Raw genomic sequence first — 13,704 nt, 5'->3', positions numbered from 1 at the left:
CTTGTGCAGTTTTTTGTTGTTGTTGTTGTTTTTGGTAACAAATTGTAGAAGTCATATCTTACCCACTGAATCATCTTCTATGTGTCACTAAAAGAGAGGGAATCTTTATACCCACAATACCTAAGACAAGCAAACAAAAATCAAATAACGCCTTAATACCAATCAGTGTTCAAATTGCTCCACTTGTCTCCTAATTGATTTTTTGTTTTTCACATTTGGTTTGTTTAAATCAGTATCCAAACGAGGTCACACATTATATTTAGTTGATATGTCTCCTATACATTTTTTTTTTAATTTAAAGCTTGCTTTTCTTCTTTTCCCTCATTTTTTCATTTTTCATTATAGCAGAAACCATTGTCCATAGAGGCAAATTCAACTTCAGTTTAAAAAAAAAAAAATTACTATGGCTAGAACAGTATCTGTGATTTATATACTCCTATTTCTTCACATCAGGAAGTACATAGTGTTTGGTGTGTCTTTTTGTGATGTTAAGACTAGGTCAGGGGACTTCCTCAGAGGTCCAGTGGTTAAGACTCAGCGCTTCCACTGCAAGTGGTGCGGGTTCGATCCCTGGTAGGGGAACTAAGATCCCACATGCCGCATAAAGAAAAAAGACTAGGTCAGGTGTTGTTAACCTAATTGACTGATTATAATGTTCCCTAACAGCTTTCTACCTAATGGTTTTAGAAACACTTATGGTCATATTACATATTCTTTATTTCATTAGGAGTTTGTTATTCTTTTTCCACTTTTTAAATCTTCTTTTAAAAAGAAATTGTCCTTGTAATAACTTGTTAATTCTGAGGTATGGGTGATTAAAGAAATCAGAATAAATGCTTAGCTATTTGCCTTTATTCACCAGTGTTAACAAAACAAGTTAGTTCCCAAGCATCTTCCAGTGTGATCAATTGTTTTTCTTTTTTTTTAATTTAGTATCATTTTGAACTTATGTCTTTTTTAACATAGTTTATATTTCAATGTATATTAAGAAGGGGTTTTTTTTTCCACTATATTTGAAAATGCTTTAAAATCTTCAAATTCATATGCTTTCATTCAAATTCCTGTCTTGGATCAGTAGAAACACTTCAAGGTGCCTTCTGATTCTTTTGTCATGACCCCGATTGTCTTTGGTAACTTCCTTAGTTTCTGTTCTGACAAGATGTTCCAGGTTCCTCTTATGTAATCCTGCCCCATATCTAAAATCAGCCATTCCTCCAAGGAGCCTAAAAAATTAAAAAACACTATTAATTTAAACTGACATTCAAACTAAGAATTACAGTGTATTCTTTAACTTCTTTGATTTTTATATTTTTAAGAGAAGTTGTTTGTTTAAGATGAGACAACTGACTGTGCAGACATTTATATAACACTGAGAAAGATTCAATAGAGATAGTGAAGAGGCAAGGCAAGGGACAATTATCATTCCTTTTTGCTTGTAGTTCCACTTTACAGATATTTAATTTAGGTTTATTTTAAGATTCACATATCTGGTTCCATGCTGCTTGTAAACAGTAGTCATAACATTTTCATCTTTGTGTCATTTCCTAATAGCATCTTTACATGCTATTCTTTTATATATATATATAGAGAGAGAGAGAGAGAGAGAGATACCCTATTAGTAGCCAAATGAACAATATTTGGCCTAAAACTTCTTGTCCTTTTGTAATATTACCCATGAAAGCTTTTTTACAGGTTTTTCCAATTAAATAAAAGGCTCATCATATTTTAAATCTTTCCTTCCTGTGAGTTGTACTTTGTTGACAACTTAGCCTCTAAAATAGTAGATGCAGCCACAGATAGTAGCACAGATTTCTTGATATACCGCTCCTTGGTCCTGTATATAAGTTCTCTTTAGACATGAGAATTATTGTGTCTCCAGGTTATATCATCTGAGGGAAAATTGCAGATCTTCTGAATTAGATAAATGTTTACTATTATATTAATTATTTTAAAACAAGACAACTTTGCTATTTCTTGGTCCTTAAAATCTACTACTTTTGCCTTGCAAACATTTTATTAGAACATCAAAACAGGGAGAATGTCCTCAAGAAAAATGTTTTCAGTTGATATTAGGTTTGTGTGGATATGTCAGAGCAGATGGCCCACCTTTTGTCCAATGTCATAATAATGATCTACCTACTTGGTGAGAAAGAAACAGAGCTTAAATGCACTTGTTCTGAGGGGTAGGAATAGCTTATTTATGTGACTTTTCTTTGCCTAATAATTAACTTTGCCGGTTATGATGCTTTCATTACTCAGAAATCTTTGTAAACTGTTACTTTCTTTAACATTTTCGAAAATGAGATCATGCAATACCTAAAATGTATCTAAACAGCTCTTTGGGTAGTGAAATATTGCTCTTGGTCACCATATTATCACTTGCACTGTATTCTGATGTATGGTTTTAATATTTACTTCATAGCCAATTGGTTCATTTCCAATATCTTACCATTTTAGACAATGGATATCCTTCTGGCTAAATTTGTGAACTTATTTATGATTATTTCCAAAGTAAATAATTTTTTAAGAAAAAAATATTGGGTGAAAAAGCGTACGTAAACTACCTACAATTTTTAATGTGTGCATATGTCAGGCTTAAAGTAAATAGAACAAAACTGGCCAAATTGCCACCATCAGTGTTCTGTTCTGTTATTCTCTGTACATCTCTTTAAAAATACTGTTTAAAGACAACAGCTACCAAAAGTAGTTTGTATTTATCTTCACATTTGGTGTCCTTTTCTCTGTTTAGGGAATAAAACAGAGACTGTGCAACCTGAAATAAAAAGTGAAACTGAACCCCACCTTATCTTCAAAGGTTCGGACAACACTAAAACCTACTCACCGACCCCATCCATTCCTCACCCAGTGAAAGAGGCACACTTAGCTCCAGGCTTCTCCTGGTCCCCTAAGACTGCTCCGGTCCCAACAGTTCCTTTTAAGAACGATGCATCAGTTTCGTACGGGTTTTCAGAAAGAGGTAGCAATCCCCACTGCACAATGCCTTCTGCAAGACACAGTGGTGCTAACGTAGCTGCTGGGGAGTGTGCTGAAATTGCACAGCCTGGTGAAATGGTTCCTCTTTCCACCTTGTCTACTCCCATGACAGATTCCCCGGCTTATTCTGAGCCTCCCACTGGTCCATCTGAGCAGCTAACTTCTGATCAGCCAAACCAGCAGCCCCCGTTCATCCCTTCTCCTCATGAACTTGCTTCTTCTCTGGCGGAAGAAGACGAGCAGCATTCTGAAGCAGATGAGCCTCCGTCAGATGACCCCCTATCAGACGACCCCCTGTCACCTGCTGAGGAGAAACTGCCCCACATTGTTGAGTATTGGTCAGACAGTGAGCACATCTTCCTGGATGCCAATGTTGGTGGGGTGGCCATAGCGCCCGCCCACGGCTCTGTTCTGATCGAGTGCGCCAGGAGAGAGCTTCACGCCACGACTCCTGTCGAGCACCCCAACCGGAATCACCCTACACGCCTCTCTCTTGTCTTCTACCAGCACAAAAACCTGAATAAGCCCCAACACGGCTTCGAACTAAACAAGATTAAGTTCGAGGCGAAAGAAGCAAAGAATAAGAAAACTAAAGCCTCCGAGCAGAAAGACCAGGCAGCTAACGAGGGTCTTGAACTGTCCCCTGAAGTTAATGAATTTAACCAGATTCCTTCCCACAAAGCGTTAACATTAACCCATGACAATGTTGTCACCGTGTCCCCTTATGCTCTCACACATGTTGCGGGGCCCTATAACCATTGGGTCTGAAGGCTTTTCTCCCCTTCTTAATGCCTTTGCGAGTGCAGTGTATTTTTTCAAGGTGCTCTTAAAAGAAAGTCACGTTGTCGTTTACTATATCTTCATCTCACCCATTTGAAGGCTGAGGTAAAAAAAAAAAAATGGGGGGTGGGTATTTCTTAACTGTGACTATATTTTGACAATTGGTAGAAGGTGCACATTTTAAGCAAAAATAAAAGTTTTATAGTTTTAAATACATAAAGAGATGTTTTGGTTAGGTGTTAACCTTGGTAGAATCACTCAGTTTGGTGCTTTAAATTGTTTACTATGAAACGAGTCATTTTTAGAGGATTTTAACAGGTTCATGTGCTATGATGTAAAATTAAGACACACAGTGTTAACTCTACACAGCTTCTGGTGCTTAACCACATCGACACAAAAATAAGCTGAATTATTATTTCATGGTGCCATTGTTCTAACATCTTCCAATCATTGCTAGAAACTCGGCATATTCCTTTGAAATGAACCAATGAAATGTTTTCTCTCTTAAAATCTCTCTCCTGTATAAAATAATTCATTATTGTTGGTGATGGTTGGAGGCTGTTCATAAATTGTAAATATATATTTTAAAAGCACTTTCTATTTTTAAAAGTAACTTGAAATAGTATAGTATAAGAATCCTATTGTCTGTTGTTTGTGCATATTTGCATACAAGAGAAATCATTTATTCTTGCTGTGTAGAGTTCCATCTTGTTACCTGCAGTATGTATTCTAATCATGTATATGGTTTGTATTTAAATGAGTCCTTTCTCATTCAAAGATTAGCTACTTATATAAAATAGTTAGGTCATGCAAAAATGGTTAATTCTCTCTAAAATTGGAATTAGGAAGCATATTACCAATATTGATTAACTTTTCTTTGGAACTAAATAAGAATGGTCTCTTCTGATTTATTGAACAACAATGGCCCTAATTTACTTTCACCCCAGCTTTCTCAATATAATCCATGAAAGGTGTTTCCAAAAGGAGATGAGACATAACAGGATTCTGAAGAGTCAAATGCTTCTAAAGTTTCAAGGTGATAAAATACAAAAATTAAGTAGCAAGAACCTTATCCACCCCAAATTGCCTTATTCATTCTGAAAGTCATTCTGGTCCAGAATAAGAATAAATGTCCTGTAGAAATATTTTGAAAATAAATTCCCTATCATCATCATCACACACACCCCCACACTGTAAACAAACAGTAGGAATGGTATTATAAGCATGGTTTGTCCATTAAGAGCTAATCCAAAGTAGTTCATCTAAGTATATTGTTCTGGGGAAATGTTAACTCATGTTCTTCTAGGTAATGGGAAAATAGGCATTCCATTTAGTTTAGTCCCCCCCCCATTACTTTTTCCCATTACTTTATTAACTCATTTTATAGCAAAACAAAAGTAATTGCCCAAACAAAGAACAAGAAGAAATTTCAATGAAATACTTGATTCTGTTAAAATGCAGAGGTGCTATAACATTCAAAGTGTCAGATTCCTTGGGAGTATGGAAAACCTACTGGTGCTTCTCCCTTGGAAATGCCATAGGAAGCCCACAACCGCTAACACTCACAATTCTGGTGCAAAAGCAAAAGTTCCAACAAGCTCTCTAAAGGAAAACTCATTGTAACTTATATTAAAATAATATATGGTGCAAAGTATCAGTTTCAAGCTTTTGACTAATTTTGACTAAAGGAATATGAAGGGATTGTAAATAACAAAATGTCCATTGATAGACTATCATCTTGTCGAGTAGATTTCTGCTTCTTGAATATGTAAAATAGAGTAATTCATTGACTTGTTTTAGTATTTTGTGTGCCTTAGATTTGTTTTAAAACATGTATATTTTTGTGAGCCTAAGGTTACTTATACATATAAGTATATAAATAAGTGATTGTTTATTGTTTCAGCTGCTTCAATAAGATATTACTAGTATTAGACTATCAGGAATACACCCTTGTGATATTTTGTTTTAGAATTTAGGCCTTAGCTCCCACTAGAAATTATTTCCTCACCAGATTTAATGGATAAAGTTATAAGATCCTTTATCCATCCACCCATCTATCCGTTCTTCCATTCAATTTTTATTGACTGCACCCCAAATTTAAGTATTAGCTTTTGTTTTTCTTTGTCACCACCCATGACATAGTAAACTTGAAGAATTAAAATCCTAAAAGATAATCTAACACATTTTTCAAAAATAGCAAATTTCCTTCAAAACAATCCATTGTGATACATCTGCAGCAATTCAAATCAGTTTGTCACCAACTTTAAATAAATTCCTTAACAATCTAAACCTGAAGCACCAATGTTGACTTAGGGGAATATTCGGATTTGTGAAGTTAGTTGCAATTTACCAAAACAAGTACATGAAAATACCCTATATCAACTAAAATATTTCCATTCTGTTATTGTAAGTAACACCATGAATGGCCTGCCTCAACTGATAACCCCTTGGTGGGACCCACATATGATTCTTTCCTTGTTGAACTCTATTTCCTAAATTTCACAGTGTACCATCCCGTTGTTTGCCCTGTGACTTTTTTTTTTTTTTCAAAGCTCATGCTTATTCAGTGTCCTGCAGCATTGTGATTGTATGCTGGCTATACTGTTTTTAGAATGCTCTTTCTCATGAAGCAAGGAAATAAATTTGTTTGAAATGACATTTTCACTCAGAAAACTGGTCATCTAACATTATTTCTACACTTATGTTTTACTGTACTATCACCTTTTGTTTTACCCCTTTTATAGCACTCGTTGGGTTTTTAATCTTCTGCCTTTGTTCATGGTATGATAATTGAATTCATTGATACTTGACTCCCAAGTTAGCCCAATCTGTTCATAGTAGTTACAGAGTTACCAACTATAATGAGAGAATAATTCCTACCTGTTGTAGAATCCTACAAAGTGTCATGCTGCCCTTCAAAATCCTGCTTCTAATGGATCTCAGGCCATCGATGAAAAGTTTTTCTTGTGCTTGTCAGCCTCACCTGCATCTTTCCAATTCATCCACAAAGTACCAATACATCGTGTCATAAACCTGATTGAAATATATTATTGGAAAGTGAGGCTAGCTGAAAATGTTTAACTATAGGTAAATTTTTGCAACATGTTAGCAAAATGTTTGCATCTTAAATAACCTTCCACATCTTTATTATGCAATCTGCATGTGGATGAAACAATTTCATTTGTTAAATATAGAATTTCAACTAGATGAGATTCATAAGCAATTAGACATAACCCCACTGCATAGTTAATTGAATGCATACCCCTGTGTAAATGAGATACTGACTTAATTCATATGAAGTAACCTACTTTCTAATGTTACTACTTCAGTGGACTCCTACAGATTATCATTTATTTCACAATAGCATGTATGAAAATCACCCCAATCTATTTAAATTAGTCTTCTTAAAACAAATTATATCTTTTATCTGGAACAAACTTTTGACATTGCATGACAACTTCCACTGAATATGGGCACAGCATTTCCTTTGAATGTGCCAAGTAAATCAGTAGCTGTATGTGACCTTTAATATATAGCTACCATCTATTTCACAACTTCTTGATGCATGGAAATCTTTTTTGTCTAGATTTAGTACAACTGGGAATTTTGATCTTTTGTAGAAATTTTTGATGAGAATTGTGAAATAAGGTAATATAGAGGCCTCTCACAGCCCTGGAAGACACCTTAGAAGACATACAATTCAATCACTGGAGCCCAGACAGCAGATGTGAGTGTCAATGTGCAATTATGTTTGTAATTAAAATTTAAACAGTCAAGTGAAGGCCACTTTGTGGTTAAGAAGACTCTAGGAAAACAGACTTGATCTGCTCACCCTCAGGGGATTTTATCGCTGCGAAGTAACCTTATTTTTGGTACAAGTCAAAAATAAAATGGCTTTGAGTTTTTTTCTGAGTGGTTCAGGGAAAGAAATTAAGTGAAATTGGATCAAGATTTCCCTGCCTGCAGAGTTCTGTGGGCCTTGTGTGGGAAATCTAGATGACTTTTACCTATGAACCTGTTCTGTTAATTCATCTCACAAAATGTGGCAATAGTCCTATTTGCTATTTCAATAAACAAATATCAAGTACTGATAGAGTACAGGTTTTTATTTCCCCTCGAACAAGTGTTTGGCATATATAAGGAGTTAGAAAAGACTGAATGGTTAGAATAATTGGGGAAAGTATATTTCTATTGTACATACTCCCTAGCCATAGTTGTACAGTCTATTCACACTCTTGCCTAGTTGGCCTCACAACTAAGTCCCAGCATAGTTTATTTTGATGGGACTATCTATCAGTATTAGAATAATTTTGTTGTGCACAGCTCCTAAACTTGCCCATAAATGTATGGAACTTGTATAACTTCAATGTCAATGGTTGTGGCACACTTATCCAAGTGATAGAATCAGTGCTCTGATTTCTGAAGAAGTCTGGATTTATCTAAATCAAATTATGCTCCATGTTGAGCTTTCTTCTAACAGGTTTAGAAAATGATGCCAGGAGCAGTCCCTCAGAACTATCTGAGAGATTGCCTCCTGGGCTTGAATTCCTCAGAAAGTCCTCTGAATAAAACACAATCCTCAACTTAAAAAAAGATGCCATCCACGGCTCTGGAATACAGTTTGGAAAGAATCAGTATGTCCTTTATCAGAAGTGGAATTTGTGTATTTCCTTAAAATGTTTTGAGAACATAGGAATCTTTGCTTTTCTCTAGTGTATAAAATAAGAGTGTAAGTTCCTCTGTTAATTTTGGAGATGGTGGAGCTTGCTTTTATGCAGGACATCACTTTTTTTGTCCACAATGAACTCTACAAACTTTAATTCTCTGCGTTCCAGGACCTGAATGACTTTGTTTCAATGCCAGTTTCTTCTGGGCACCCAATCGAATACCATTGTTCGCTTCAAAGGGCATGTGTCTTGTTCCTTCAAGTAATCCAAATGTATTTCTAATTTTGCCACTCCTCATTTTCCCTTCTTCTGTAAGGGCACCAAAATGTGTTTCTCTTTGGCTAGTATGCAATGTTTAATATTTCTAGCTTTAAAAGTCTAACGTTAATCTTTTCTTTGTTGGTTGTACTCCTTTCCCATCCCTACTGTGATGTCCGTGACCCTGCCTGGGTCATAAATTTTCTTCTAGTTCGTTCAGCCATAGTTGTCCCTTAAATTAAAGCAAAACTTAGTCTAAGGTAGAAATGTTATACATTAGTCAATTTAACCCATTTATGTGTGAGTGCAACTTTGGAAACCCTGGGTTAACAGTATAAACCTAGTTTTCCTAAAAAGAAAAAAATTTCCTAGCAGCTGTTATGAAAGGCATTCTCTCTTGTCTCATTCATCAGGAAAAAAATCTCGCAACTGTCAGAAACATTTTCATTTTTGGAGAAACTATATTGGAAAGTAAATTGGTTTCTTCTCCATTTGGCTAGGCATAAACTTATCATCTTTGACTAGAAACTCTGCTTGTTATTATTTTTCTTTACTCATTTTACTGAAGCTACAATGTCACTAAGTGTACTTTCATTCTTTTTACAGTTTTTAATCCTCTTTAATTTTCTTTAAATTAAAACTCTATTGCTTCCACCCTCTCTGTTCTGTCGCCATCCCCCATGTCCCCTACACAAACACACAGGGTTCATTTTAAGGATAGCAGTGATCTAGCTCAGGTTGTCTTTTCCTGTCTTTTAAAATTGTTTCACCAATCCTTTTTGGAATAATACCAAAAAGAATTAAAAGCTTTTATTCAGCCCTTTCACTTAGAGGCAAATTAAGTTTTTAGGAACCCCAGGTTAGCATCAAGTGTTCCCCTTACCTATCCCAGCAATGTTTGACCCTCAACTTTATTAGTGTTTGAGTGTTTTACAAAAAGTTGTGTAAGAAGTTATATATTCTAGCACTCTGTTTGGCTCTGCTATTTCTGTGTAACGCATCATACTAATTATCAATTGTCTGACTGGTGACTTTGAATTATCGGGTGTGACCTATAGCAGTGGTCCCCAACGTTTTTGTCACCAGAGGCCGGCTTCATGGAAGATAATTTTTCCATGGGGGGTGGGGTGGGAGGGGATGGCTCAGGCGGTAATGCGAGCGACGGGTGTGATGGGGGAGCCGCAGATGAAGCTTCGATCGCTTGCCCGCTACTCACCTCCTGCTGTGCGGCCCTGGGGTTGGGGACCCCTGATGTATAGAATAGAAAGTTGTTTTTTTTGTTTTGGGGGGTGGTTTTTTTTTTTTTGCGTGTTTTCCTCCTTATCTCCCAGCTCAATTTTGTGGATGGTTTCTATTTTCTAATGTAAATTTACCCCTTTGGAATTTGGTTGTTGGCAATAATAGGAACTGTTTTTTGATCTGGGCGAGACGCTTTAAAAAATGGACAGAAAGGAATCCGAACAGTTCTTATAGAAATCAGTCATCAGAAGCTCTTTTGAGTGCACTAGGGGGAAGTTAAGGGGCAGAAAAGAGGGAGAATTTTGTTGCTTTAAGCAGCCCGCAGGTTCACCTACCAGCTCAAAAGCAAGTTGTAATGTTTCTACCCCCCACTCCATACCAGTTTCTTCTGAAAAATAGCAGCTCAATATGAGGAACCTTTTGAAAGCAAATATGGAAGTAAGAAGAATTATAATCCTTGTACTTTATAATGTTTTAGGCTATCAAACTGCTTTCCTATGTGCTGCTTTTTTCTCCCCAACACTGACGGTTGGACAGAGAACAATGTTCCCATCTTACAGGTGAGGAAGCTTGCAGATTGGCAAGAATAGCAAATGGCTTGATTCAAATCACACAGCAAGTCAACCCATGTGAAACTAAAACAGGTAATATCTGCAGGCTGCTGAACACATTTCTGTGCCATAAACTATGACTTAGAGAGTGTTGTTGAGTGGAAATTTTGTCAGACCTAATCTAAGAATAATACAAAATCTACTTATTGTAGAGAAAATACGCTTCTGAGGTATTTTGTCTCCACTATTTATTTTAGCCAGCTATTTTCTTATTCATACGTTGGAAGGTCTACCCAAATTCCTAGGACTTCTGCATTAGGGCTTAGATTAATGACGTTTTATTTTTTCCCCTGTAAAAAAATTTTTTTTCTTTGTTGTTTAAAGAATGTCCCTGTACTACTGAAACAAAGGGAAACCTCCTAAATAATATTTTTAAAGACCAAGGTCAGCAATTCATAATCGAAGTTTACTGTTTTTGTAAATTGAAATGCGATTTTCTTGAAGGGAATGTGCTGGGTAAACTGATTATTTTAGTTCCCAGGCACTCGTGGTAAAAATGTAAACTTTTTGGCATCTCTAAGAGATAGCTCTGCCTTCCACTTATTTGAAACTGTTTTGTTTTTTGTTCCACTTTTCCAGCCACATCAAATCTCTGGGACAAAGATTAAACATACCTTGGCCCAGAGAGTTAAGAAAAATAATGAGATGTATTAGTAAAGTTTTTAGTAAGCTCTTTATAAATATAAAGAGGTAGGAAAGTTGGCCTATTTCATCAGTAGATTATGGGTTACTAACAAAAAACATAGGCCAGACTGCCCTAAACAGTCAAATAACATTTTTGGTGATTCAGTTCAGTAACTGCCTAGCCTCACTAACGCCTCTTTGTGACATTATAAAATAAATAGCTGATGACATAGGACTTTACAAAAAGAGCTCTTAAAAAAACACAAAGATATATGGACTTTAAAAAAAAAAAACTTTTATAAGATAACATTGTGATAGGTGCTTTGAGAGAAATAGTTTTCCAGAATGGTTTTGCGGTAAAAATAAAGGGCAGCTTTTGCATTGTTACGTATGGGTGGATGGTCCTCTTTGGGTTACTAAGAAATCACGAACTGTTCCCTAAAGAGAAGGTCGAAAAACTACTCAGCAGAAAGAAAAGCATTGATTTCTGGTTTCTTCATTTTCTCTTATGATACGTGGTGACCTACCAAATAGATTCACATGCATATCAATATCCCGTTTTGAAGGAGAAGACATTATATTCATCATTAGTGGGAGTAAAATATTCAGATTCTTCACCATGGTGAAGTAGAGTACTACTAAATTCCCAATAGAGAATTATCAATTTCACAAAATAATATTCCTGTCTCTAGCTGACTTTTTCTCTCTTTGGGGTGTATTTACTATTTATTTTGTACCTTTGGTTTTTCCCTTTGGAGGATTTTACCTATTGCCGTCCTACTGTATTAAATATCCCATACATTGAAATAGGTTAGTAAGGAAAAGATTTTCAAACCCCACATATATCCGTTTTTGGTTCTCAACATAAGGGGGAAACAGTTTAAAGAGAAAGCACTTCAACATGTAGAAGGGAAAGAGATAATCTTAATTATGATGATTTCTATTCAGGATCAATATGTAGTGCTCTGCCTACAAGGGAACACTTACTAGCAGTACTTGAAGACTTGTGAGTTGGAATTGCATGTTACTTGAAAGACCTAATTAAGCTAAATTTTGGTGCACAGCAGTTGTACATGATTTCATGTTTATGTAGCAAAATGCTTTGAAATGTACTAGTTTTGAAACATACATGTAAGATAGTTGTGAAAAGTGTCTATTATATTTTCCTGTGTGTCTCATTTATTTAGAGCATAAAGTTTTTTTTGATTGTTCTAACTGAATAAGGCTAAATGAATACTGTAATTGAAATTATATTTTAAATTTTGTCATGAGTTTTTAAAAAAACTATTGCAAATTGTATCATTCCTGATTACACAGAAATTTGTGGGTCGTTTTAAATAAATTTTATACTTCTATTTTGCACCTGGTGGTCTAATTTTTCTTTCCTCTTCAAAATCATAATTTTAAAATTTAATATCCAATAAAATTCACACATTTTTAACTACAAAGGACTATAAGATTTAATATTTGGAGATGACCAAATGTATGGATTGGGTTCAACACAAAATCAAGATGGCTACACTTATGGAATCCTTATTATGAGGCAGAAGCCTTGCATTTTATGTAAACTATTTATCCCCACAGTGATGCTATTAAGTAAGGGCTCTTATCAGCCCCACTTTACAGATCAATTCAGGAGCTTAAAGTGGTTAAGCTCACACTCCTAGTTTTTAGCAAAGCTGTTAATCAACTTGGCTCTAGATTGACTCATGCCCTCCCTTGGATGTATCATTATTTTAATAAAACTTAATCCTGAACACAGTATGCTAACAGTATTTTAAAGTTGACATCCTAAAGTATTTATTGAAACCTGAAATGAAACAATACACTGACAATAGGTGTCTAGTGATATTCCAGCAAATATCACAGAAAAATAAGTTACTTTAAATTCATCTAGTTTGAAACCTACTTCTCTGTAGCATCCTGGTAGTCCTCTTCTTCCTTCTACTGATGGGAACAACTCCATTCCCCTCCACCTCCCCTTCCCCACCTCCTCCCCAGGTTCAGCTGGGCAGCTAGAGACTACATTTTCCACATTCTTCCTGACTGGTTAAAAGGGTAACATGTGAGATGCTGAACATACAAACAGACCTGGCAACACCCTAGGGGATGAAAGAATAAACAGCTCAACTAATATCCTTTATCTATATCTTATTTCCCCCACCAGGGACTAGGGACCAGGGATTGAACCCAGGCAGTGAAAGCACTAAGTCCTAACCACTGGACTGCCGGGAAATTCCTGCCTTTATCTTTTAGATGCTCTTTAGACAACAGCTTGAGTAATATTTTATATTTTATTTTTAAAAAAATATTTATTGGGGCTTCCCTGGTGGCACAGTGGTTAAGAATCTGCCTGCCAGTGCAAGGGACACGGGTTCGAGCCTTGGCCTGGGAAGATCCCACATGCCGCGGAGCAACTAAGCCTGTGCACCACAACTATTGAGCCTGCGCTCTAGAGCCCGCAGGCCACAACTACTGAGCCAGTGTGCCACAACTACTGAAGCCTGTGCACCTGGAGCCCGAACTCCAAA

The 13,704-nt window shown here is 36.1% G+C and overlaps 1 protein-coding gene across 5 annotated transcripts in view; it reads left to right on the top strand.

Annotated features, from left to right (window-relative positions):
- Positions 1-12,528, top strand: part of TET1 (tet methylcytosine dioxygenase 1) — a 132,069-nt gene extending 119,541 nt beyond the window's left edge. For all 5 annotated transcript variants that reach the window (XM_060286266.1, XM_060286268.1, XM_060286267.1 and 2 more), the window contains one exon: positions 2,750-12,528. In XM_060286266.1, the coding sequence (XP_060142249.1) occupies positions 2,750-3,762 (1,013 nt within the window). In that variant the 3' untranslated portion in view covers positions 3,763-12,528. The remainder of the gene's footprint in view (positions 1-2,749) is intronic.
- The last annotated feature ends 1,176 nt before the right edge of the window (positions 12,529-13,704 follow it).

The sequence above is a fragment of the Globicephala melas genome, chromosome 16 (genome assembly GCF_963455315.2).
Source record: "Globicephala melas chromosome 16, mGloMel1.2, whole genome shotgun sequence".
Classification (NCBI taxonomy): Eukaryota; Metazoa; Chordata; class Mammalia; order Artiodactyla; family Delphinidae; genus Globicephala; species Globicephala melas.
This window is presented reverse-complemented; position numbering and strand designations above follow the sequence as displayed.